The sequence below is a fragment of the Ailuropoda melanoleuca genome, chromosome 4, assembly GCF_002007445.2.
Source record: "Ailuropoda melanoleuca isolate Jingjing chromosome 4, ASM200744v2, whole genome shotgun sequence".
Classification (NCBI taxonomy): Eukaryota; Metazoa; Chordata; class Mammalia; order Carnivora; family Ursidae; genus Ailuropoda; species Ailuropoda melanoleuca.
The window spans coordinates 143,856,886-143,883,814 of record NC_048221.1 but is presented as its reverse complement, the minus strand read 5'-3'; the positions used below and the strand labels follow the sequence as shown (position 1 = coordinate 143,883,814).

Sequence of the window (26,929 nt, the reverse complement as noted above, 5' to 3'; positions counted from 1 at the left end):
TGGGTGGTGGTGATAGTTGCATATTAATGCCATCCAAACGCACAGTTAAAAATGGTTCAGATGGTCGATTTTTTGTGATGTATATTTCTCCTCAGTAACAAAAATCCCCGTTTCAGTTTTGAATGTCAGGAACGTCCTGTCCTGGGAGGGCGATAGGGCTCCCTGCTTCTGGCTTTAAATCCTACAGGAAGACTGAGCAAGACCATGAGCACCCAGTTTGCGACGGTGCAGTCCCGTGCACCTGCCAGGCTCGTGGCAGGGTCTGGGGGAGGGCGGGTCGCCAGCTGCAGAACCAGGTCCGGGGAATGACCCTGAGAGACAGCCGATGACACAGAAACAACCAGGTCAGAGCCCGCCGGTGCCAGGGACTTTGGTGCTGAACACATGGCCACACTGGAAAAGCTTTGCACCCAGATTTGCCCAAGCAGGCCGCGAGCGGCTGGGCTGGCAGACAGCCCGCACCTCGTTAGGGCCTGGTTGAGGACAGGGACACCTCCCAGAGAGCTCCATCAGAGATCTGCCTTCCAGAAAGTTCACCTTACAGGAACCCACAGTGCTGTGTGCCTCACACCCTTTTTGCCTAAATACCTGGACATTTGAGGTGTTGATCTTGGCTGTTTTCAGCATCCATGACACCAAAGCTCTATTCTTGACTTGCTTTCTCAGCCCACCCCTCATGCCTTTCCTCTTCCATAATCCCTCAAACCAACACTTAATCTCCCCCTGACATGGCGGCACAAGACCAGCTGGGCCCAGCACATGCCCGGCTCCTGCTGACCACCAGCTGAGAGACCCGGCTCGGTCTGAGCCTGATGGGCGCTCCTGGGGGACTGCTGGGGGCGCGGCACGCCGTTTGGGCAGATTCCAGGCTCACGTGTTGTGGCCGCAGAGGCAGCAGCTCCGGGACCCCCAGCGAGTCCTAGTCAGGACCTGCACGGTAACCAAGACTCTGGTTGGGCGGGGTGGGTCCAGGAAGGCTGGCCAACCCGCTCTAACTGGACCCTGTTCCCCACCGGCCCTGACCTGGTCTGCGCCCCCACACGCCTGGCCTGGGCCCCCTCAGGGCTTCTGTGTCTGCCTCCAAAACCCACAGCCACTGTGACTCCGCATTTGCAAACATTAGAGGGGGATGGTCCTCAGTCCCCTCACGGCTTCTCGGTCCAAATGAGTCAAATGTGCAGTGAAAGCACAGGGCACGGAGCCAACATGATGAACATTGTGCGTCATGAGGAGTGGCTCGGATTCTGGCGCACGCACACGGCGAACGCATCTGAAAACACCCGCAGGGTGCCCGCTGCCGTGCGTGCTGCCCACGAGGCATCGTGGAGTAAAAACACACAGGAATGGGTTAACAGGGACCCGCTTAGACTTTTATAAAAGCGGAGGAGACCATTTGTTTGTAAAATATTTGTAAATGTCTTCACGAAAACGATGACTCGTTAAACTTGGTTTCAGACTCGGCGCCGTGAGCCGGGATGAGGAAGGAGAGGGTGTTGACTCGTTGTCGTACAATGCTGTGCTTTGTCCTGATGCGTAATAATTAAGATGGGCTGCCTTTAAACAAAGCCCTGAAACCGAGGAGGAGCAGAGGATGGTATGAATGCACTGTTAACGGACACAAACGTTTTCCACCTGATCTGTGCCCGGCGCCGGGCCTTCTGAGATCGAGAATCACAAGGGGAGACAGACTCGTGAACGGTGCAGACGGAGCCCTTCCCTCGTGGGGCGAAGCTGACGAGAGTGAGTGTAAGAGCCACCGCGGGTCCTCGGTGACACCGCAGCTCAGGCCGTGGCCACGGGAGGGGAAGCCGGGCTCACTGCAGGGTTAACGCACAGACCCCACGAGACACACGCTCTCCTCTTCACTCAAACCCTGCTCGTCCGCCGACTCACCCACAAGAGAGGCCGATGGAAAGAATTCTGGCAGATTAACTGTAATGAGTCTCTTTTGAGGCTTTAAAGTTGGGAATTCAAAGTGGTAGAAAGTGGGGTGTCTGTGGCCCTTTGCTCCTTGTTTCCAAGAGGGCGTGCGACGGATGAACACAGCCATGGCTCTTGTGTCCCCCGGACAGTGAGGCCCCGGCCAGCACCCTGTGCGCAGGGGTGGGAGACAACGCGGGGCAGGTAAGCGAGCCTGGCCTCACACGGATCGACCCAGGAATCTGGGGACTCGGCGGGCCTGAGACCCGTGTGGGTCTGTCCCCACTTACCCTGCAGCTTCCCCGGGCAGGGAGACCAGAAAGTATGGGGTCACTGACTTGGGTGAAGCGTGTCCCCTGAAAGGCACACAGTGGTCCTGACCCCCAGCTCTTTGAAGGTGCATAATTACATCCATTTACATGTGGGGGAAGTCTGTCTTGGGGCAGCCCTCAGCCTTGGCCTCCGCGTCAGGACCAACCCCGCCCTGCACCCCCATGTGCACTTGCCCTGTGGACAACGCCCGGGACTTACGTTTGTCACGCGGCTCTGGTCAGGCTCCAAGTCCCCCACCCGCGCCCTGGGAGGCGAGCATCACTCCGTGTCCGGACGCCGGCCTGTGCGGGGGTCCAGCCTCTACCTGGCAAGTCCCCATGCGCCCTGTCCCCACATCGCCCCGGAGTGTTGGCGGCACAGGGTCCGGGATGAAGGCAAGGGGGCCAAGCTTCTTTCACGTCATTCCCCGAACACCGACAGCCTGGGAGAGTGTGATGGTGTGTGTTGCATTTATTCAACACGTGCTCAGTGATACGTAACACACGTTGTCTGTTGACACTAAGACCACCTGTGTTTCCTGGAACTGGCTGGAAAAGAAACATTATTTGAAGAAAAATGAACACAAGTCACCTGGAAACAGGCCCCGGAAATCCAGCAAGGGGTTCCAGGTTTCTGGCAGAAGGAGACGTGAGGGCAGCACCCCTTCCTCACTGACGGTGGCTCGCCCACGCATACCAGCTCGCTGGGCCTGAGAGCCCAGGCTCTGACTCAGGGCTGGGCAGCCAGTGCTGCCCCAGTGGGTCAGCGTCAAGGGTCGTGGTGTCATGACCCAAGGCCTCGCATGCTCTCTGAGGGTGAGCCGTCTAGAGGGTGCACAGACCCAGCCCTGCCCTGCTCACCTGCATCCCACCCGCTCCTGTCCCACAGCAGGCCGGGTCCTACTCGGGGTGGAGGGGGCCGGCATCCACGGGAGCCTCTGACCCCATGTCTGACGAGGCACAGCAGGCCCGTGTGCTGCGAGCCACCGGTGACTCCACGGGGCACCCCGGCCGTGCCCTAGCCGTGGTCCCACTGGCTCCCCTCCTGCTCAAGCAGGAGCACTTGGCACAGAGCTTGAACGGAAGTGAGCCATCGGCCGGGAGGGACTGGACCAGCATCGCTGTGCGCGGGGTCTCCCGCACAGCCTCATGGTCACACCATGCTGCGTGGTCACAAAGGGGCCGACCGTCTGCCAAGCTGACCTCAGAGGACATGCACTGGCCAGGAGAAAGCGGGTGCTCAGGGAGAGGCATGGCACAACAGGGACACGGCTGACTGGCCACGGGGGGTTCTCGGATTCTCTTGCCCACAGTGCAGGGAGCGTGCGGGTGTCTCCAGGGTGAGGACCAGAGTGGGCGACGGGGAGGATGGGGACGTTGCCTGACCTCCATGTGGTTTGTGCAGATATCAATGAGTGTGAAGACGTGACACCCCCTCCCTGCCACCCGTCGGCCCGGTGTAGGAACACCAAGGGCAGCTTCAGGTGCGAGTGCACAGACCCCTACGTGCTGGGGGAGGACGGAACGACGTGTGTAGGTGAGTGCACACTCCTCATGCTTCCTGAGCAGGGAGGGGAGGGCAGGTCTGCGGTCCAGCCTACAGATGGCAGCAGGGTCAATCTCCCAGCTGCACTGCGCCCGTGACCATGAGCGTCCTGCTGCCATCGTGCGTGGATGCAAGTGACAGCACCACGTGTGTCCCGCTGCTGTCACGTGTGGACGTGAGTGACAGGGCCATGTGTATCCTGCAGCCGTCATGCGTAGACATGAGTGACAGGGCCACGTGTGTCCCGCTGCTGTCACGCGTGGATGTGAGTGACAGGGCCACATGTGTCCTGCTGCTGTCACGCGTGGACGTGAGTGACAGGGCCATGTGTATCCTGCAGCCGTCATGCGTAGACGTGAGTAACAGCACCACATGTGTCCCGCTGCTGTCACGCGTGGATGTGAGTGATGGGGCCATGTGTGTCCTGCAGCCGTCACGCGTAGACGTGAGTGACAGGGCCACGTGGGTCCCACTGCTGTCACGCGTGGACGTGAGTGACAGGGCCATGTGTATTCTGCAGCCGTCATGTGTAGATGTGAGTGACAGGGCCACGTGTGTCCTGCTGCTGTCACACGTGGATGCGAGTGACAGGGCCACGTGTGTCCCGCTGCTGTCACGCGTGGACGTGAGTGACAGGGCCATGTGTATCCTGCAGCCGTCATGCGTAGACATGAGTGACAGGGCCATGTGTGTCCCGCTGCTGTCATGCATAGACGTGAGTGACAGGGCCACATGTGTCCTGCAGCCGTCATGCGTAGACGTGAGTGACAGGGCCACGTGTGTCCCGCTGCTGTCACGCGTGGACGTGAGTGACAGGGCCACGTGTATCCTGCAGCCGTCATGCGTAGACATGAGTGACAGGGCCACGTGTGTCCCGCTGTTGTCATGCGTAGACGTGAGTGACAGGGCCATGTGTGTCCTGGTGCTGTCACACGTGGATGCGAGTGACAGGGCCATGTGTGTCCCGCTTCTGTCACGCGTGGATGTGAGTGACGGGGCTGCACCAGTATGTGATTGTTGGTGGCCTGCTGCGTGTGCCCCTGGCCGTGGGCTTCACCCCGTGTCCTCCTCACAAGCTTTCCCTCTGCCCCTGGCCATGGTGCCTCCTCCTGGGGAAGCCTCTGGCCTTATTCAGTTTTCCTCTGTTTGAACATTTGTTCTCCATGGATCTGATACCAGAACACTCTGGGTCACAGAAAACTACAAAAACAGCAGCTCTCGCTTTCAGGGTTTTCAGGAAAATGTCTAAAACCGCCATCTGAAGGCCGCCTGGTCAGGTGCCCATGCCGCACACACACCCAGGAAGGGGGTCAGGGCTGTTCCAGGCCTGGGATCTCAGGTCTGGGACCTTCAGGGCGAGCCGAGGGCCCAGGGTCAGCAGTCCCGTGTCTCCCCGGGAAGACTTTCTGTGCTTCTGTAGCACCTACTTCTGCAAAGTGGGGGGCGCCCCCGCTATGCCTTCCTTGTGGACGTTTACTCTGGACCTCATCCCCGCCCCCCGAATGATCCTGGTCGCAGAAAGGTGAGATTTTGTGCAGGGCACACCCTGAAGCTGCACAGGTTCGGTAGAGGCTGAGGCATCTTTTCAGGAAACAGTGACTCTTACTGGGGTCTTTGCACGTGGTCACCCCGTCCTGGGTGGGTCGGGGCACGGCGCAGCCATCTGTCTGCTGGAGGTATCGCCAGCTTGCATCCCGTTGCCCGTCCCCCCGTCCCTGCGTCCACGACCACTGGGGTCACGAGCAGCCTGGGAACAGTGTCTGGAGACGAACCAGGGCCCAGCTGGCTCTGGTTGTCTTTGGTTTTGAGTCTTGGGACAAAAGGCTCTGCGTTCTGTTGGGGTCACAGCACTGCACACCCAGCTGGACCACACAGCAGACCTGTCGTCCTGGTCCTGGGGCTAAGTCTGAGGTCCAGGCGTGGACAGCGCTGTTCCTCTCGAGGACCCTCTCCCGTGTCCTCACCTGGTCGTCCTTTCTCACAGGACTCCAGTCACTGAGATGGGGGCCCAGCCTTGTGGCCTCATTTGACTCCGGTTACCTCCTCAGGCCCATCTCTGTACAGCCACAGGGAGGCTGGGTGGACATCAGGCCAGTGGGGCGGAGAGAGGGGAGGGTCATTCCAGGCACCAGACAGGCGCAGGCTGAGCCGGCTTGGGCGTCGTGTAGTCCGCCGAGGGGTCCCCACTCCCACTCCGTCCACCTTCCGGGGCAGGGGCAGCTCTCTGAACGGCACACACCTGCCATCTGGGAGCTGGCTCGATGTAGGCAACAGGCCACGGACCACGGTGGGCATGTCTGTGAAGTTCACTCTTTATAGTTTTGGAAGAATCTGTGCAAGGCAAGTCTCTCGTGGGTGTCCTCTCTGCCCGCACTCTGGACGACACCCAGGCGGCCGTGCTCACCATGGGGCCTCTTTTATGCCGGCTGACAGTATTTAACCTTTTATTTGAAAGCGGATTTCCCTACCTCCTGTATTTCTACTTGGCCCGTAGTGACCCCAGCAGACCTGGAATGGGCACATGTGTAGGCATGGGACTTGCACCCACACAGAGGAGCCCGTGGTGCACGGAGATCCCAAAGCCCTCTCTTCGTGGGTGGGCACATCCTCGGCAGGTGGTGGGACCCAGAACAGGACGGGGCTGGAGAAGCCGCCTATTCTATCCCTGCTTTCTGGGTTGAGGAGGTCGAGGTCGGGTGTCGCACAGGCACTCCCAAGTTCCATCACTGAAACCCCACATGTCCCAGGCCTCTACAGGCAGCCTCCTTCCTTGGCCTCACCCCCGTCCAGCCACGGCCCCTTCTGGTCTGTACCTGCCAGCCCTGCTCATTTCTCCCAGTCGAGCCTATAGCTGGGACCCCTGCTGTGTTTTGTCCCCCACGGCTTCCCCACAGGGTTCTGACCATTGCCCAGACAGGTGCCCAGACAGTTTACCCTCTACCCACTTCTGCAAAAAGCAGGGTTGCCAAGGGCACGAGCTCATGGTGTCACATGGCACCTCCAACCACCATTGGCCCCTCTCTAAGCCCAGCAGAGGCAGACCAGGTCCCCAACACCTCTGCATGGGGCTTGCTCGTCTCTCCTGGCCAGTCCTCGAGGGAGGGCCTGTGGCCTGAGAAAGGGCAGGCACCCCTGTGCTCTCCCCCAGCTCTCCCACACCTCACGTTCAGGAGAGCGCATCTGCTGAAATGGCTGCTTTGGGCAGGGCGGGCTGGGGCTTGCAGGGCACGCTGGCAGCAGCCCTTGGCAGGGGCTCACTAACCCTCTCCTTCTCCCCAGACTCTGGGAGGCTCCCGAAGGCGTCCTTGGTCTCCATCGCGTTGGGCGCCCTGCTGGTTGGTGGCCTGGCAGGTCTCACCTGGACGGTGATTTGCAGGTGGTAAGTCCTTCCTCTGAAGCTGGCACGGGGGTGTCTGCTCCCCCGTGGGCAAGGCTGGTGTGTTTCAGAGGCCAGTGCGGATGCTTCGTGCCCTAAGCCCCTCCAGCCCCAGAGCGAGTTTGTACGAAGCCTTAGATTAGACTCCTGGGTCTGTGTTATGCTTTAAGTAATGAAGGGGGAGCAGTGGCCTGCACACCTTGGGGTGTCAGCTGACTGTGAATGGAGACTCTCGGGCAGGGACGCTCGGTAACGCCACCGGTTGCATGAGATGCTCTCATTAGAAGCAGAGATTCTCACAGAGTTTTCTAGGAGAATGAAGGTCATCCCTGGATAAAAAACCAATTCTTCGGCTGCACCCCCCAGGGAAATTGGGAACTTGAAAGTTGGACTTTTATGTTAAAAATGGCAGCACAGAGTGTCTCTGCGGCCGACGGGTCCACTCACCTGAGCAGCGGCTCTGAGGAATCAAGCTCAGAGTCTTGCTGAATTTTCTCGTGGACATAAACTACAAGAAGCCATCGCTGGTCTTGTCTGGCCAGGGCACCCCCACCCCGCCGCAGAGCGTCTGCCCAGACACTGCTGCCACTGCCCCACGGAGCTCCGCGGAGCCCTTTCCCTCTGCCGCGCCTGCTCCCCGGCCGCCTCCCACAGTCCCGTCCCCCTGTCCCTCTGCAGCAGTGGCGCTGCGGCATGCCAGACCTCAGCCCTGGTGGTCAGGTCTCACCACTGGGAGGTCACTGTCGCGTTCCAAGGGCGTCCCCAGCCACTGCCCACTGTAGCCTGGCTCCTATCCGAGTACCTGGGGGGTAGCGTCCCCGGACCCATGACTGCGCCGCTCTGCCTGCCTGCACGCCGCGTCTCGATAGTAAAGCCAGCACCCGTTTCCTTTAAACCCCAAGACCGCCTCTACCTGCGCTTCTTTACCTGACACGTGAGTTTGCCATCTGTCGGGTAAAGGGTATTTGAATGACACACTCGGAACAGATCCGTAACTTCTGGCAGAGCAATGGCCCACACCGGGAGGAATTGCTTCCGACCCAGCAGTGTGTCTCGCGGGCTAGGTGAATCCAGCCATGATGTCGTTACACTCTTCTGTCGATCGTGTGAGGTCTTTGTTACAGGCTGAAATGCGTTCCCCAAATTCACAGGTTGAAGACCCGACCTCTGGTACCTTGGCATGTGACCATATTTGGAAGCAGGGTTGTTGGGGACATAATGAGTTGAGATGAGATTGTGTGGGAGTAGGTGTCCCCAGTCCAGCAGGACTGCTATCCTCAGGGGCACACACAGAGCAAAGGCCAGGTGAAGATCAGAGCAGAGACCAGGGGTGTGCCTACAGGCCAGGGGTGGCCAGCGAACCCCCGGAAGGAGCAGCCCTCCCCGACATTATGATCCCACATGTCCATGCTGTGGAAGGGGGAGAACAGATTTCCATGGCCAAGCCCGCGGGGCCCCGGTATCATGTTACTCAAGCCCCAGGAATCACATACAGCAGTGTTGGGGTGTCTGTTTGCAGAACATCTCGCTTGCCCACCCTGATAAGAGCTGGAGTAGATTTGAGAACCAAGTTCTACCCAGGTCTAGGGGTCTGGGCTTGGCCGCCGCACCCCCGGCCTCCTCCCAGTTTGCTTTGGACCGAGCGTGATCACACCATCAGGGCTGTCACCGTCAGGCCGGTCACCATCCACTGTCATTCCTGCAAACCACTGACCAGTCATCACTTACATCCTCTTCAAGGCACCACTGCTGACCTGTCACGGAGATTATGTCTACTAACGTTTAAACAGCATCTCTAGTTTTAGGTGGGGCTGGCGGCAGGAAATCGTCCCCGTTTTAGGGATCGCCTGGTCTTAGAAGCTTAGACATTGGCAGTAGTTAAGACCCATAGCCGGTCACCAAATGAACAAAGCAGTAAGAATGAGACTGTCGGCGCACACGCCCGGGTTCTGCGATCCCGTGGACTGAATGTCCACTCTGTGAAAATCTGACATGACCACAACTTAGTGTTCACGCACAACTCTGTGTTTGTAAACGCCTCTGTTAGACATCAGTCACCTTGTCATTACGCAAAGGTTGTGCCTCCAGCCCCCACACACCAGGAAAACAGATGTTGACAGCCATGCGTCAAGTGAATACATTCCCAGGAAATTTGGGAGAAAGTGTCCATCATACTGGAGCCTTCGTACGCGCCCCCACGCACCGCTTTGCTGGTCAGGAAGTGGCAGGATGGGTGCAGACCCTTTGGGCCACAGAGACGCTCGGAGGGGCGTGAGCAGGTGTGATTGACTTGCCAGAGTTGCTGGCCCGCGGCCTCTGTGGGGACCAGATGGACAGCAGGACAGCACCTAAGTCCCCAGGGAGCTCAAACCTGCAGCCACGTCCAGAAGCGCCCTCTCCGGGCTCCAGATCCTCTCCCCTCCCCTCCCCTCCCCTCCGCTCCCCACAACAAAAGGCCTTTCATCTTGTATTTGAAACTGCTTTGGTTGAGAATTTGAAACTTCCTGGGTTTGGGTCCTCCCAGGGAGAGAGGGAAGCTTGGAAAGGGAGGGAGCTTGTCCTTTGGGATTGAAAGGGCACAGCGCGCAACCAGAGGGGGCTTCGCGCCATGTGGGCCGATCCGAGGAACTGCCGTCTGCGGTGGCTCTCACCGCCCGTTGGTGGGGGCTCACCCGGGCCACTTGCCACTCCGTGTCCACACCGGCAACTCCGCGTCCACAATCCATAAACACCCTGGCATCTGGGCACCGCGCCCAGCCCTTCACCGCGAGGCTGCATGGCTTCATCCAAAAGCACGTCCAGCCGGTTGTGCGTATGAGTGAGTGTTGCACTTGGCCGGATGCTGGGACAGCACCTGGGGCCCCTCCTCCCTCCTGGCCTCTGCTCTACACGGCTTCCCAGGGGGTTTATGTGTGGGGCCTCCCCCCCCCTCCAGCCGGGCTGGGGCTCCGAAGCCCCGAGGCTCCCTCTCCATACCTCAGTCCACTCGGCTCTCCAAGGTCTGGGTGCAGGGAACACAGCAGGAACGAGTGCCCAGCCCTGCTCCCCAGAGCTGTCCTTCCAGGAGACCAGACGCCCTCACACGCGGTACCGCAGGAAAGGGTGGCCCCTCAAAGCGTGTTTCTACCGTGCCCTGAGTCCGCGAGACGTGGAAGCAACCACAGGAATGATGGGGTGTCCCGCGATGCACATGGCAGTGTGAGGGGACGTGTCCTGACTGTCCTGCTGAGTCCGTGTCACTTGAGCAACGCTGCCTTCCTCCCGGGATGGACGTTACTCTGCAAACTCACCCTCAGCTCCCGGTGACGCGCCCATCGACGAGGAGGCTGGGCTTGGACCCGCATTCGCAGCCTCATGCTTCTCCCGGCACCCCTGGCTCTCTGCGAACTCGCTTCCTGCCTCCCGCCCCACATCAGCCCCACTCATGGTCTCGTCCCCGAGTCCCTGGGGCAGGACCCACGATCCAGCGGCCCTGCTTGCTCCTCACGGGACACGCTTGAATCATAATTCCATGACAAACACGAAAGAGAATGAAGAAGGAAAAGGCTATGTTAACAAAATGCTTTGTGTGGTTTTTTCCTGAAAGCCTGTTTGTGAGGTCCCCTGTCCGGAGTACATACAGCCCTACGAAGATCGGGCGGGGTTGCTGTGTCTCATGTTAGCTGTGGTTGTCCCTGTATCTCGGGACACGCTGCTGAAGGAGCCCCACATCTCCCCACTCCTTGTGTTTTGGAAAGAGTCTGATCAAACTCATGGCAGTGACACAGCGGCCCCGCCGCTTCCATCCATCGCCCGCGGGCCGAGATGGAAATGGATGTAGAAACCCACCAAATACTCCAACGGAGAGACGCTCCCTCCCAAATGCGGTACGCAGGGTTTTCAGGTTTGCTTTCTACACCAGGATGTCTATTTGCATGTCTGCGAATTGCTCCGTCTTTGCGGAGAGACAGAGCTGGTGCCCAGGGGAATGGCTGTCCCACGGCAACGTGACCAGACTCCCTCCTGGATTGTCCCGTCCTCCGGGCAGCGGCCACGAGCGAGGCTTTGACCTCCCAGAGCACCGAGGTCTGCTAGGAACTGGGCCACAGCTGTGTCCATGTCACACGGTTGCTGTAAAGATGCCTGACGATGTGAACAGGGCACTGGCTCTGACCATCATCAGAAGCAGGTCCCTGCTGCGGGAGGCGCGAGTGTTCTGTGCACGCGTGCACATGCACACACACGCACATGCGTGTTCCTGTTCCGAGCTGACTGCAGTGAGCTTCTCACGGAAATGGCCGACTGAATGGAAAGCACCTGCCGCCCTGTCTCGATGCCCTCGGTCCCCCGAGCGCCCAGCACCGTGTTAGACAGGATGGATCACGGCACTCAGGGCTCCAGGGGAAACGGCAGAAAATCAACAAAAAGACAAAAACCAAAGGATGACCTACTGTGAGCTGTGCTCTGATGGCTGTTGGGGCAGGCACTGGCAGGAGGGCGCCTGGGGGGCGGTCGCTGAGGCCCCTCGGGGAGGACATGAGGCTCAGACAGAAACTGCCCGGTGCCTGTGCCTGTGAGTCCCAGACGGAGGGGACAGAAATCCAGGGCCCGCTTTCCAGAGAGCGCGGCCCCTTCCAGGAGGATGGTGGCCACGTGCCGGGCTCTGCTGTCCTGGATCTGTGGCGGACACGGGGTGTCGGCCCCAAGGAGAGCTCGGCGTCACCGCTCACGGCCTCAGGCGGGGGTGGAGGTGGGGGTGAGACGGAGGTTAAACCGCACCCGGGGAGACCTCTCTGCTCCGGTCTCCCTGTCCTTCCTCCTGCAACTCGAGCTCCGCTGGTCCTTTCTTCCCCTCCGCCGGCTGTGAAGGTACGTGGCTCACCCGAGGTCTTTCTTCCTTCCCACGTGGGAGCATATCACCGGAACATCCCCTCTGCGTGCGGCGTTCTCTGTGTCCGTGGGTCCCAGTGCATCCTGCCCGCTTCCATTCCTCCCGTGACATTTCCTGATTTCCCTGTGACTTGCCTGGGGCCCTGGTCGTCCGGAAGGGTGTTGTTCACACCCTGGGACCCCCGGCTTTGTGCGGGTCTGTCGAGGAGGGGCCGCAGCCCTGACCGGCTCCAGCAGGAGAGGGCACAGTGTGCTTCTGAGATGTTCATGGCTCAGGAAACCTACATCCAGACGCAGTGTCTGCAGTGAGCCTGGGAAACAGAAGACAGAAAACGGGAGTGGGGGGCCTGCCCGCAGTGCACTTTCTTCCCCCCGGGGACTGCAAGTTTCCGAATGCATTTCTGCACGAATCCGAAGTATGATCAGATGAGTTTGGCAGGACTGGGGCTGGGAGTGGCTGCTGGCCAGGGCGTTTGTGGGCTGCGGCCGGGGTTCCTGGCGCTGGACCAGCTCCGTGGCCTCCTGACACCACCCCCCATTCGATGGAGGAGAACAGTGCGGGCCATGCTGCACCTTAAAGCTCTCCTCACAGTAGTAGCGGCCCCCAGCTCCTCCCCTGACGGATTCGGGAGGCACTGGTGTTCCAATGCCCCCTCCGGTCACAGTGGCAACGTGACAATGTGTGTGACAGGCTCTGGGGGGTTCTCCTGAGTTGTGACCACCGTAACCAGGTGTGTGCTTGTCCGCAGGACGCACGCAGGCCGTAAAGCCTCACTGCACATCAGAGACACAGGTGGAAGAGGCACCTGCCAGCCAGGTCGTGGAACACGCCGGGACATGAGTGTGTCACAGCCTGGTGCCCCTGCTCGGGGCGCAGGGCAGGTGGGTGCATGCCTGAGCAAGCACAGGCTCGCCACAGGTCACGTGTTCCCATTCAGACCGAGAGGCCATCACGAAGAGCCCGGTCCCATGCTACCCACTGCTGGTTCTGTCCCGCTGTGCACACACCTGCTGGGCATTTATTGGTCACGAAAACTGTGTTTATGCAAGAGGATAATTTGTGGAAATTTTAACCTGCTTTTTAAGAAGTGTAGATTGGGCGCCTGGGTGGCTCAGTCGTTGAGCGTCTGTCTTTGGCTCAGGGCGTGATCCCAGAGTCCTGGGATCAAGCCCCACATCAGGCTCCTCCGCTATGAGCCTGCTGCTTCCTCTCCCACTCCCCCTGCTTGTGTTCCCTCTCTCGCTGGCTGTCTCCCTCTCTGTCAGGTAAATAAATAAAATCTTTTAAAAAAAACCAAATAAACAAAACAGCAAACCAAAAAAACAAAAAATAAAAAGTGTAGACAAATTAGAACAAGTAAGCCAGAGAAAGAGCCATGACAGTGCTTTCCGTTCATACACACCAGATCGAAACTGACAGCCAAGGGCAGGCGTTCAGCTCATTATTACCCCAGATCTTGGCCGAAGAAGACAGCCAGAAGCTGAAAGGAAATGTGGATTTCTAAAATACACTTAAAAAAAAAAATGAGTTGAGACAACTGGTCTAGACTTGCGTGTTATTATTTTTACTTTGTATGCATGACCACAAGAGATGCAGCGGTAAAGTCAGCGCGTGTCTGCGCGTGTCCAGGATGTAGGCAGTCAGCCGGCCCTGGGACGTTTGAAGCTGGCTGTCCCCTGAGGTGTCCCGCCACAGAGCAGGGTCCGCGTTTGCACCCAGGCAGGGAACCTGAAACACCCCTGTTGGAATGCACATGCGAGGCCCCTTCCAGCCACCCTGAGATCCGCGTGTCCCCAGGCCCCAGAGGGTGTCCCGTCTGTCCGTGGGCTCAAAGCCACTTCTCTCCTGCAGGACCCGGCCTGTGGATCCCAAATCCTTCTCTGCCAGTAGGAGCCACAGTGGTGCACGTGGAAGCTGGGCATGAGCGGGTGCGGCTGCGGGCTGATTCCTGGGAGCGGACGGTCAGGCTCGGGACAGGAACTCCCCTTCCCACACGACGGAGGAAGACGTTCACTCTGGAAACAACTCTGATCCCGGCATTTCCATCCCGAATAAAGTGTGTCCTGCTCCCCGAGCCAGAGTCAGGTGTCCCCTGCATTTGCTTTCACGGGTCGGTGACGGGGCGGACGATGGCGCACCTGCCCGTTGTCGGACGCTGATCAGGACACACCGACCTCGTGTTCACTGCCTGACAACAGTTCCTGTTTCCAAAATCACCGCTGAGGCTGTTTTCTAAATCGAGGCTGGTCGAGCTGTAGTTACGATCCAGCGCGGCCCATAAATCCTCGCCCCTCACAGCGTCTGGTGCTCTGTGAACCCGCCTGACCCCGTCCCCCCGCGGCTGCCTCCACACGCAGCTACACGCTTACGAGCCTCTTCTTCCCGCCCGACAAACGGGGACACGTTGTTCTCACTGCACTCACGTCTGTCTTCCCTGGTGTCACCCTGCCACCCCTCCTCTTCCTTCCGCCGCTTTTCCTGCCCTCCCGCCTGCTTCCCTGCTTCCCTCTAAGCCACGGACGCTCCATGCCTGCGTCCCCTCCCGGCTGCCCTCCCTGCGGACGGCAGTGGAAGGAGGATGGCTCTTGGGGTTTGTGTTGCCCTCAAGGGGACCACGGTAAATCTCTTGGATCCGGGCCCCGCTCCGGGCACCTACTGCCCAGCCCCAGCTAACCTAAGCACGCGGGTAAAAGCCCGTCGTCCCTCTGAGGCTCCCCAGCCTCAGTGGCATCAGGGGCTGGAGGTCCCCACAAAGCAGCGACTGTCACGGCCCCAGTTTTCCACACGAAGTGACCGAGTGGCAGGCTGAGTCCCCTGCCCAGGTGGCCGGTCCCTCCCAGCCCCGCCGGGAGATGGGAAGCCTTCCCTCCCGGCAGAACGGCACGTAGACGCACCTGCCCCGGACCGTGGAGCCAAGTTCGTGGCCGAGAGACCAGCTCAGGCCCAAGCAGCAATTCCTGATGAGCCGGGAGGGAGGACCTGGCCGAGGAAATCGGTGCGTGTTTGTGAAACACGTCTTACTGCTCGTAACCTTCAGACACTGCTGTGCTTCTCACAGGGGTGGGTCCCAGATTCTTATTACTGTGAGTATAACACTAAGGACAACGATTAAACCGCCATCAGAGGCCCCTGGGAAGAGCTCACGGGATCCCTCACCGTGAGGAGCCAACGACCCTGTCAGACGTGAGGGGCGATGGGGAGCCCGAAAACTGCACAGCTTGCGCTCCTGGGCCTGGGACGCGAGGCAGGATTTGCACAGGGAGGACGGGAATGGGGACAGCACTGAAGGACAGTCTTCCTCCACAGTGCCTCAGGCTCCTACTGGCATCAGCGGCCGGGACGCGGCCAGCGGGTAGGAGTCCCTGAGCTGCCCTTGCTCTGGGATCGCGTTTCTGTCTTTGGTGTCGTGGTTCCCGTGTGCCCGGTGTTTGCCTCATAAGCAAGGCTGATGACCAGTCAGCCAGATCGAACAGTCAGGGTTGTCAGGGTCCCAGGATGAGTAAGTATGGACAGGTCACGACCCCAGTGACCCTAAGCTTGGCCTTAATGTGCTCAGACCGTCTTGTCACATGTAGGGAATCCGTACTCTCCGTGAAATCACATTGCTTTGCGGTATCGGTTACTTTGCGAGCGTGATAACGCTGGGTGGCCTGATGTCAGGATTGGTGCTGGTTTTGTTGCGATCTAAGCACTCGGACCAAGTATCCAGGGTCCGTCGGCTCCCTTTCCAGGCCCGCCTGTGTCCGCTGTCCCGGCTGCTTCCCTTCCTTCCCTTGGGCTGTTCCCAGGCAGATGACTGTGCAAACTGGTGGCGTCCTTGGGATAATTAGCCTCATGGGACGTTAGCCTCGGAAGTCCCCCCCAGGTCACTTTGCGCGGCCCCTTCGTTCCGCCGCAGCGTGGCGGAGTCCCGGGTGCGAGCAGGAACTGCTCTGCGTCAGCGCCAAGTTAAACTCAGGGAGGGGTGAAACCCGTCCCGTGGCTCTTCGTGGATCCACCTGCCGCCACCATGAACCGCCTGCCCCGGCATCACCACCCCAAAACCTGGGCCCCGACGGTGCGGCAGCCACTCGGGGGCATCTGACCGGGTCACATGGGGGGAGCCGGGCCCCTCCTCGCCTGGGCATGTCCACTGCGTGTGAGCCTCACCCGTGAGTACCCTGACTGACAGGAGCCCGGGCTCTGGTTGGCGCAGGACCCCTGCTCGGGCCTCTCCCTTGGGACAAAGGCCAGGGGTCCCCGGGAATTCCCGTTTTTCCTTGGCCGGCGGCGCCACCTGCTGGGCACAGTGGGGAACACAACCCATCCCAGCAGCTTTCCTCTGACCTGGCGGCGGGCACCTAAGAATTTCTCTTTGGCTCCAGCGTGCAGGACTCCTGCAGAGGGCACACCAGCTGCTTATTGTACCTGCTTCCCTGGGGAGGGACAGGGTGTGGCAAGCCTCGTCCCTGAAGGCAACCCGGCAACCATGATGAAAACTGTCCGAAATAAAGGACTTACCAAATATTGTGCAAGGCGTTTTTTCACAACAAAGTGCATCCATCCCTTTTTATTTAAAGTTCACCTCGTACTGACTTCTGGCCAAGGCAGCGTGCACGCGGCAGTGGAGTCCAGCCACCCCGAGGACAGCGTCTGCCCGGGGCCTGGGTCAGCCCGACGGAGACCCCTCGCTGGGTAACGTGAAGTGCAAATCAGAATACGGGGTAAACGTGTAGGACTAAGCATTGACACTGATTTCTTTACAAACGTGACTCCGGGGAAATTTTGCTGTATCTGTTTTTATTAATGTAGATTTTTTAAAAATTAGAGAAAAGGAATCGTGTCATATTATAGACCTACTTCCAAAAGTCCTGGCAGAATGAAGTGTTTGGTTGCCAGTGGTGACGTGCTGGGATTTTTGTTGCTACTGCTTATGGGACAAAAGCAAAAGAGACTTAATCTACATGGCAGCCCCCCTCCCCCAGAGAGCTGGAACTTCTCAGAATCTGGATGACTAAAGAACCAGGACAGGCAGGTACCTCCACTCAGCCTCCCCACGGCCTCCCCGAGCTGAGATACTCTCTCTCGTAACAGCTAGCAGGAGTCAGGAAGCAGCCTGCTTGCTCGGTCCTTGCAGACGCACCTGCCCCCACCTCAGCTGCAGACTGGCCTGGGTCTCGGTAACATGCACAGTCCTTCCCTGGTTCAGCAGCAAGCCTGGGTGATGGAGACCCCTCCCCCCCACTTCTCTAAGCTGTCCGTGTCAGCTGGGACATGGAGACGGATTTGTCCCTAGATGTCCTTAGTGCGGTAATGGGATAACCTCTCCTCCAGTCTTACTCAGGGCTCGAGCCAGAGGCCTGGGACCCTTTGCAGAACTGCCCCTCAAGAGCTCAGCATGACAGGCTGTGGGGGGCACATAGTGACCTCCTGGGCAGGACCAGACGCCAGCCCCCAACGGTCAGTGTGCGGTCTCTGTGCTGCCCCTGGATGTCTGTACATCCCACTGGTCACCCTGCCCTCCACCACCGACGGCCCACGGCCGCACCCACCAAGAGAACAAGCCTCTAAACCCACGGCTGTTGACAAAAGTGGTCTGGGCAGAAAGCCTCCCAGCTCATTCTTTCCCCATCTGACCAGGGAGAAACTGAGGCACAAACAGGGGTTCCCCGGCTCCACGGGGTGAAACGGGCGCCCACAGCAGCAGCGCCGAGGACTCAGCCTGTGTCAGAGTCCGAGTGCCGTGGCCCTTCAGAGTGGGGCTGCCCGGAAGGGTGGGCCCGGCCCTGGTCCAGGTGTCCCATCCGGGCCAGTCTGCACAGTGCTCGGCTTGGCCCAAAGCCGCTCAGGTGCCAGATCTGCAGCTGACGAGTCAGACCCTGTCAGGACAGCTGCGTGTGCCGGGGGCCGGCGGGAGTGCGGAGACACGCACGGCCTCTGTGGGCAAAGCGGACAGGGACGGCAACTCACCGCATGCGGACCCCGGCCCCAACCTCTGTGCGCCCCGACCGCCCCGCGCCTGCTGCACCGCCCCTGACCCTGGGGACAAGCCTGGGGGAACACTGCTGTCTCTGTGAGCAGTCACGAGAGCCCGAGCTCCTGAGACCAAGCGCACGTTCGTCTTCTGTGCTGTGCAGCAAGTTGGCGCCAAGTGCGGAGCAAGCCCGAGTCTCGTCGCGCAGGGCCCGGCGGCTCGCATCGCGGCCGAGCTGGCGGAGGCCGCGCGGGGGAGGGGGAGGTGGACGGCCGGCCCTCCGCAGTCAGGACTGTTGGCCGGACTCATGTCCTTGTGGGTGTAGGACCCAGAGCAGTTTCAGGCTCCGGAGAAAAAGGGTTGACTTTCTGGGGTTTTGGGTTGTGTTCGCTTGTGGGATTTTTGGTTTGGTTTGATTTGGTGTTTTATTTGTTGGTGTTGGCGGCCAGAGCACCAGAGCACGCCGACCGCTAGGCGAGGCTGCTGGCGGGTCCTCTCTGGTCCCGCTCCTGAGGTGGGTCACAGCACGGCTGTGCTAACAAGGGAGGTGACAGCACGTCTGCAGACGGGTCTCCGTGGGGCCTCGTGATCACAGCCCCCCCGCCCCCCCTGCGCCATATGCTACCAAGTAGAAGCAGGTCCATCCCACACTCAAGGTGGGGACCAGAGAGTGGCCATGGATGAGTGAGCGAGTGCCGACAAAACTTCATCTCAAATGGGCAGTACTCGGGTTTGGCGGGGACTGGGCCCTGCTGTGGAGCACTCCAGGCCCGTGGCTCAGAGTGTGGACTTGGTCCGTGGCTGGGGCTTGCGGTGCTTCCCCCTTGGGCCCCAAGCCCAGGGAGGGGGCTTACAGCCCGCCTGTGACACGCATGGAGCCCCGTGTCTGCCAGCCGTCCTGCAGGGCACAGGCCACCTCGAGGCCCTCCTCTGGGAAGCCGGGCCCCGGATTATCTCTCACGCTCACAGGCGGTGAGCAGCAGAGCTGCTCCGTGAAACCCAGCTGGCCTGCTCGGCGTCCCAGGACCGGAGAAAGGAGGCGCCACTGGACACGACTGCCCCTGATGTGAGCCACAGGAGTGGTGGTGGCCCAGTATGGCAGGGGTTGAGTCAGTGCTCGGATCCAGGATGACCTGTCCATCCCGGGCTGGAGGGGAATGGCATTGCCAGGGGCCTATGTCCATGGCAAAGCCCTGTGTGCAGGGGACAGGCCAGCTTACCCATGGGAAGAGGACAGGACTCCAGGGGCAGGTGGCGGTCAGCCAGCACTGGGGACGGTGACCCTGTGCGAGGGGGAGAGGGCAGAGCATCATCCTGGGCCTCGTGCCACCCTGCTGGCCACCACCCTTCCCGCACAGCCCTCTCTGTGCACCCTGCCCTCCCCCCAGCCTCAAGACTTAAACCCCTGCTCCCATGTTCTCTGCTCATCTGTCACCCAAGCCCCCCACCCAGTGACCAAACAGATGTGACCTTGTCACAGGTGCCTGTAGCCCCTCAGACTCCTTCCAGGGCGTCTGCAAACCTGCTGGAAGGGGCAGCTGTCCTTCCCCTCCTGCCCCAACCTGCCTTGTCCCCCCAGAGCTGTGACCCACGAGGGGGCGCTGTGGCCACACGCGATTGAGTCCCCAGCCGTCACAGAAGCACAGATGTCCCGTAGACCGGTGATGTTTCCTCATGACACATTCTTGCGGAAGTCTGGGTATTTATTTTACTTCGAACATCATCATCAGAGTTTTAATCAGGAGCCATTGTATTTGAAATTCTGAAGAGCAAATGAAACACTGAAATAGCCACCTCCTCCAGGAAGACTTCCTGGCCTCCCCTCCCGGTACACCTGCCTCCTTGTAACCCTTCGGGAGCTCAGGGACACAGGTTCCCCTAAGCTGGGAACCACCCACTCACCTTAGTCGGACACAGTGAACCCATGAGACTTTCTCTGAGGGGAATTCAGCTGATGCCTTTACTTACGCAGCTTGCCCAGTGATTCCCAGCAGGTCTAACGGACATCCATTACCTCGTACCCATATTCAGAAGTGGAAAACAGGGTCTTTTCCTCTGGGGATGGGAATTTTTAGCGCCTCCTTGCAGCTTTCTGAATGGATTGGGGACACGGCCTGCAGGGTTGCTTAGGCTGGGGTGCTGTCCCCGGGGACACCACGTAGGCTGCTGAGGCTGCAGGGACGACAGTGGTGGTCAGGCGTCCAGGTGGGTCCTCCTCCAGCCGGAACGGAAGCGTCCTCAGGTGAAGGCAGCGGCCTGTCAACCACGACTGCATTTACAAAGGAAAAGAATCCCAAACGCGACAGAATCGAAGACCAGGTGACCAGTCAGCTCCCCGCCGCTCTACGGAAGCCACGCCCCAACCCTGTGCTGGGGGGTCCTCTTGCTCGTTGGGACGCCACAAGCCACGTGCTCCGAAAGACAAGGGCAGACTCCTCGTGGCCCGCAGCCCAGGACCCGCGCTCGCTACCTGTGAGTCCCTCTTGAAGCTCAGGCCGTTATGGTCAGAGTTTGTACTCTCTTCGGGACAAGACAGCCCTGACCTGCTCTGGCCCTGCTGGGTCCGGAGCGGCACTTCCCGTGGGGCCCCACATGCCCTTCCTCTGCTCTGGAGGACGGGGTCAGTCACTGGCTCCGCCTGGGCCAGCCGTGAGGGGCACGCATGTGTCCTGACGGTGAGGGCGTCCCCGTCGAAGGAATGGTCACTGTCTCCCTGCCTTCCTGGGTTCTCGGGTGGGGCCCCGTGGGAAAAGGCACGTGAACAAGAGAAAAGGGGACGTTTGTCAGTATGTCTGCCTCCTGCACACCTGGGAGACGCCCGGGAAGTGAGCGCCTCCTGGGGGCCAAGGCTCCGGCCTGGATGAGGGGGGGAAGGTGGGAGGGGCAAGCGGGCCGTCAGGTCACGCTGGGTCACAAGGGGCCCGGTGTGCCCCCACTGAAGGGCCTTCCGTGAATTCATCGTCTTCCTCCCGCTCAGCCAGGGAGAGCCCCTTACACGCGGAGAGGCGCTCGTCCCTTTCCAGAGGGCGAGGTCTGTCTGCAGAGCTCCTGCTGTGGAGCGAGAGGCCCACGTGGGTGGCCTGCTCCGCTCCCAGCAGGGCGCCACACTGTGCACGGCCGGGACCCCGGGCCTCCCTGGGCACGACGCCACGGGTCCGCATCCTCTCTTGATCATTTCCGCTCAGGGCAGGGGAGGCCCCGAGGGGAGTGCGTGTTGCTGACTCCTCCAGCCACGGACCTGGAAAGCAGCTGAAAACACTTTTTCCATCTGCTCCAAGGTGGGGGTTTTGTTCTGGAACATGGGGCCTCTGCCACGCGTGGCCCTCAGGAGGGACAGTGGAAGGAAGATCCGAGGGGGGTGAGGAGGGCACCCTGTGCTGTCTGGCCGCACGGGGGGTGATTCCATGCTTGGGGTTCTCATGCTCCCATGGGGGTTTAACGTGAGCGGGCAGGTGGGGACGGGGGTGCGGCAGCCCGGTGCTCACTCTGGTCCTCGCCCCGCCCTGTGCTCCGTGATGGCTCGGGCCAGGACAGCAAGGCGGGAGTGCGAAGGCGTGCGGTCCGCGTGCTCTCCGCTGCCGCGCTCGTGCTCGGGGAGCTCATTCTTAGGACAGCAAATGCCCGCAGAGGCAGGAGCTGCTCCACCCCGTTTGCACAGGAGGAAACCGAGGCATGGGAAGATGCATGACTTTCCCAAACCCACAGAGATGGAAGTGGTGAGGTCGGTCCAGGCCCTGCTCTCAACACCTCACCCTCCCGTCTGGAAGATTCCACAATCAACGCTGATGCCTGCCCACGCCGGGGAGTATATGGGTCAACACAGAGTGGGCCTGGAATTCACATTTGCTGGGACGGGAAGTGTGTGTCGTCCCCAAGGCTGCCCTACGGAGAAGGCCTTTTTCCTGCGGGAGGAAGAGCCCAGGCACTGTTGGCGGTGTTCTGGGCCCTCACTCGCCAATACTGGATGGCTTTTCCCAGGCATGGCCCTCGCTGTGGCTCCTGAGCCGTTCCCACGGGGGGCCCTCACCCCTGCCAGCCCGCACCTCTGCTCAGAGGAAGAGCGTCTGGTCAAGGGCGGGAGCACGCACACCGAGGAGCGTCCAGAGCCCCACAGGACTGAGCACCTCTCGTGGTCAGAACACCAGGGATTTTTCTCAGGACCTCCTCCCTCCAGAGTGGCCTCCTTCCCTACCTTCCCTGGGACGGCCTGTAAGAGGCCACACGTCACCTTTTCTCATGTGAATCTCCCACCCAGCTGTTCCTCCATTTCTTACAGATGCTGTGCATCTCCCTGGGGCATCAAGCATCGCGGTTGGGTGTCCGCATGCCTGCCTTCCTTGCTGTCCAGACAGTCAGTCCTCCAGCACAGGTGGTCACGCGACGGGCACCTCGGAGTCCGTGCCCAGAGCATGTCTGCAGTGGGCACTCAGGTTTGCTGCTGGCCCAGAGCAGAGCGCCGGGGCCTGGAAAGGGTTCCACCGGTTTCCAGTGTTGGCCAGGTTTCTTCTTTTGGGACAGTCCTGTTTGGTGCTGCTCTGGGTTTAGGACGGAGTATGGGCTACTGACTGCAGGCTCATTCTCTCCCTCCCCTGCCCCCGCTCCCACCCTTCCCCAGCCCTCAGCCTGCTTCGTGCTTAGTGCTCTGGCTGGAACTGAGCCCACACCCTGTCCCCGGGAGACACGACATCCACGCTGGGCTCTACGGCTGTGGCCCCAACCACCCAACACCAGAGGGTGCAGAAAATCCACCTGAGTGCCCATGAGGTCTTTGGGTTAGAACGGTCAGGGGCAGGGCTGGGGGGCTTGCATCTGCGCCCACCGGGGCCTCAGCTGGGAGCCCCCAAGGCTGTGCCTGGGATTGCAGAGGGCTGTGCCCCCGGGCCTGGGATCCACCTGGCGGGGTGTGCTGGAGCTGGCTTGCTCGCCAGACTCCTGAATTTCCAGATCTGTGAGCTGGCTGGTGTCAGAGTGAAATCGGAAGCTGCTGCAAATCAGGAACCCCCCCCCCCACTGGAGAGCCAGTTCTGAGCACTGACCGGCACCCCGCTTCTGTGGGGCTGCAGCCTCCTGGCTTTGGACCTCAGGCAGGATGCTTTGCTCATCTGCAAAATTCAGAGGAAGAGCCGCTGCTGTAGGGGTGCCGTGGGGCCGAGGATGGTGCGTGCGGAGTGCTAGCTGGGGCTCGGTGGACATGCATTCAGCAGGCACCAACTAAGGGCCTTGCTGTGGCTTCCTCACAGGCACCACACACTGGCCTGCGGTAGCCAGAAGCCGTCCTCAAACTTGGCCCTGCTGAAAATGAAAACATACGCTGGAAAAGCTATTTTCTTAGAGGGTGGAGGACGCTCCACGGGATTTTCCACAGACCTGCGGAAATCGGTCTTCCAGCCTCTGGAGCTCAGTCCGGGTCATGCCAGGAAGCCAGTGGCTTTCATCCGGAGTGGCTCCCGCTTTCTGGGAATGCGGCTGCACTGGCTCCGCGCACACCGACATCCAGGTGGCGAGGTGGGCCCCGGGGCGCCGGGCAAGGTGGGCCCCAGGGCGCTGGGCACACGCAGCAGGGACCAGGGCGGCCCTGCCCCCTGGAGAAGCGTCGCCCCCGGCCCAGGCCAGAAGTGAGGACTCAGATGAGCCACGTGGCTGGTGTCCCCCACGGGGTCCCAGCGTATCCAAGGTGATTGGAGAGAAAGGGGCTCTGCAACGTGAGACAGGATGTCCTCAACTCCCGCCGAGGAGGGAGCCCGCGTGTCCTTCAACGTGAGTGGGAGGCTCCAAGGTCACGGCAGGAAGGAGATCCTGGTCTTGGTGCATTTCCTCGGGTCGCTTGCCCACCCAGATCACGTTTCCCGGCTCTCATGGCCGTGCTGAAGGTGGGACCCCCGTGCCCCCACCCGCCCCCGCCCGCACCCAGCATAGACTGAGCCCCACGTCCACAATGATGCCCCTGACCTCACAAGGCTTCCCCAGCTCGGCATCACCTGTGGGGCACACGTTTAAATCCACAGGCGTTTGGGTATCTCATTGTTAGGAAAAAAGGGCTACTTTTTGGTGAAAAAATTGTTCCTTAAAAAACATCCTGTGCTAGCCCAGACCACAGAAACTGAGGGACAGTCAAGAGCTGAGGCCATGCGGGTTTGCAGCCGGAAAACAAGGGTTTGGAAGGACAGGAGGGTGGAACGCCGGGTTTATAAAGCCCCTGTGTCACTTCATAGGACCGTCGAGGGTCTGAACGGGTGTGTGTGTCACTGAATTTATGAGGAAACCACATGCCGCGTGGGAGGTGAGCACGGGCGGGCAGCTTCCTGGGAGCCACCCGCTGGGCCCCTCGCCCCTGCTCGGTCCTGGGAGAGGCGGGAGGGTCGGGCCACAGCAGGCAAAGCTCTGGGGATGTTTGACCTGATGAAAGAAGACAATTTGGGGAACAAACTTCATTTTCCTTCAGGTGGTGGACGGTCTCCTGGAGAACCAAGGGTTGGGCTGGAGAGCGGGAGGCTTGCGCGGTAAAGAACAGAGCCAGGGAGACACATGGAGGCCTCTGGCTGTCCAGGGGCAGCCACACAGGCGCTCACGGGGACATGCTGACCTTCGCGGCGGCATCCGCTCCATCCTCAGCCCAGACATTTATCTCAACAGGGAGAACGTCATCCCAAGCGGGTCTGGAAGTTTCGGAGGAGGAGGCTGCAAAGTCTGACCGACATCCGTGGCAAGCAGATGTGTGTGCAGGAGGGTCTGGAGCCAGGATGTGGGGCCCACGTGGAGCCAGGCTTTCTCCCGGAATGTGCTGGAAGGTGGACACACAGGTGTTCGTGCCTCCGCTGGGCCGTCACCACGAGGAAGTTCAGGGAGGTGTGCCCCGAGCCCTCCGGGTCGTCCTGCAGGGGCTGCAGATACTGCTCCCCCAGCCGCCTGGGTCAGTCCAGATTCGGCGTGGGGGCCACGACCCCAGCCATGGCGACAGTGCTCGAGCCACTCCACTGCGTGTGCGTGGACTCCGTGTGCCAGCAGGCTGGTGTGCTTTTTCACTGGTTCCCAGAGCCTCGGACACGGAACAGACTCCGTCAAACCCGCTCAGAATGGGCTCCGAGCCCTAGAACTCCTGCTCGAGAAAATAGAGTTGTCTCAACTGCCATGTGAAACGCTTTCTGTTGGCAGCAGTTAAATCCACGCTCCCCAACCCCTCACTGGAAAAACAATTTTCCTTTGAAACTGGTTTGGACGACACAGTGAGTGAGCAGTCTCTCCTAGGCTCGCGGTTTAGGGCTTCCAAGGGCTGGGAGCTGCACCGTCTTCCCACCCAGGCGTGTGCACTTGGTCCGAGCAGCTGGGGCCCGGGCCTGGGGCATTGAGGCCTCTCCGCTCAGACACCAGCTCCTGCGCTGGAGAGAAGCTTCCCTGGGGCCGTGCCGGCGGCATCTGCTCCGAGGCCATCAGCCACACCCCGGGCGAGGCGCCCCGTCTGCCGCGGCCCCAGCCGGCGCGAGTCCGCCAAGGGTGAGCACAGACCGAGACCCCAACCACAAGGGAGCACAAACTCTGGAAACCGCACTTGCCCTCAAAGCAACAGGCACGCAGCGTTCCCGAATCTGGAAGACCTGTCCCCTGCCTGGTCCAGCCGCATGCTGCCATGACCGTCCCGGACCTTCCTCCTCCCGCTCATTGTGAAAGCTTGTGACCCCCAGATCCATACGCCCGCCGTCGATGAGCACACATGTTGCCGCGGGCAGCGCAGGCATCCCGTGCCTGCATTCTGGCTGAGGGGAAAAGGCCACAACTCCGGCTTCGTCTGTCAGCTCGTCCTGCAAACAAGGGCCTGTTTCACAGTCTACTTAGTGCCGTGGCTTCTGTGGGTTGTTTTTTTTGCAATTTTGTGCTTGTTCGGGATTTCTCCCGTTAAAACGGCCCCAGGCCCAGCGCCAAGGTGCTGTCTGGTGGTTCTGGGTGCAGAAGGCTGTGCTGTGCCACAGGAGAAACCCGCGTGTTAGACGCGCTTCCTTCAGGTGCTAGCGCTATCGGCCGTGAGTTCCACGTTAACGATCGATGACCTGCACTAAGTAAGGTGCCTCTAAACAGAGACATCAAGCAGGTACTGTGTTAACCTGCGGATGAGAGTATGGCCTTATCCCCTGAGTGCGACCGACCCGCGTTCAGAATGTTCTAGAACACAGGCACTCCATGTGCCCACCGTGAAGCTGGGTGTGACGCGGCCATGAGGCCCGGAGTCTCTTCACTTACCAGCATGCGAGCATCCCTTCCATCACCGGGACCAAGGTGAGGCACCACGTGCGAAAACACAGGCTGCGGCCCTTCGGTGGGAAAGCACCCTGGCTTCGCCCGCCGCACACTGTGGGGCACGGCCTTGATGTACAAACCCCGAGCGGAGCACAGGAAAGTGGGGTGTGGGGGACAAGGACACCGTGACCTTGGTAACCAAAAGAAGGGGAAATCTCCAGTTTCTACGCTCACTCTTCGCGGGTGAGCCAGGGTCTGGGGTGGCGTCCTCATCGGCAGTGTGATGCCATCACTGTCCCTGCGTGGGGTGCACGCAATCACAGAACAACATGCTTTCAAGGCTCTCTTCGTTGCTCTTGCAGTCTTCACTTACAAGACCCAGAGAAGGTTTGGTTTAATTTTATGAACTTTGTATGGAATTAATACTAAGAAATGAGCGGTTGGCACAGGTTTTTGGAAATTCTGAGAAAGAGAACAAATATAATCACAGCCAGCCTGCAACAGACACACGGCCCCAGACGGGCAAGAAGGTGGACACGGGATGGGCGTGGACTAAGTCGGAACTCAGAATGTTAGAAATCGAAGAGCGTGCTGGACATCAGGGAAACGTGAGCCTGTCATGTGGGAGGCAGATTTGGAAAACTCCCCACAGGCAGGATGGAGGGAAGGGCAGGTTAGGGCGCAGTGACCCCCCCCACTTCCCTCAAAGCAGGCGAACGGCATC

The 26,929-nt window shown here is 60.1% G+C and overlaps 1 protein-coding gene across 1 annotated transcript in view; it reads left to right on the top strand.

Annotated features, from left to right (window-relative positions):
- TPO (thyroid peroxidase) overlaps nt 1-15,135 on the top strand; it is a 77,250-nt gene extending 62,115 nt beyond the window's left edge. The window contains exons 16-19 of the mRNA XM_034659978.1: nt 3,637-3,768; nt 7,057-7,156; nt 12,772-12,904; nt 13,875-15,135. Coding sequence (XP_034515869.1) covers nt 3,637-3,768; nt 7,057-7,156; nt 12,772-12,904; nt 13,875-13,913 — 404 coding nt within the window. The 3' untranslated portion in view covers nt 13,914-15,135. The remainder of the gene's footprint in view (nt 1-3,636; nt 3,769-7,056; nt 7,157-12,771; nt 12,905-13,874) is intronic.
- The last annotated feature ends 11,794 nt before the right edge of the window (nt 15,136-26,929 follow it).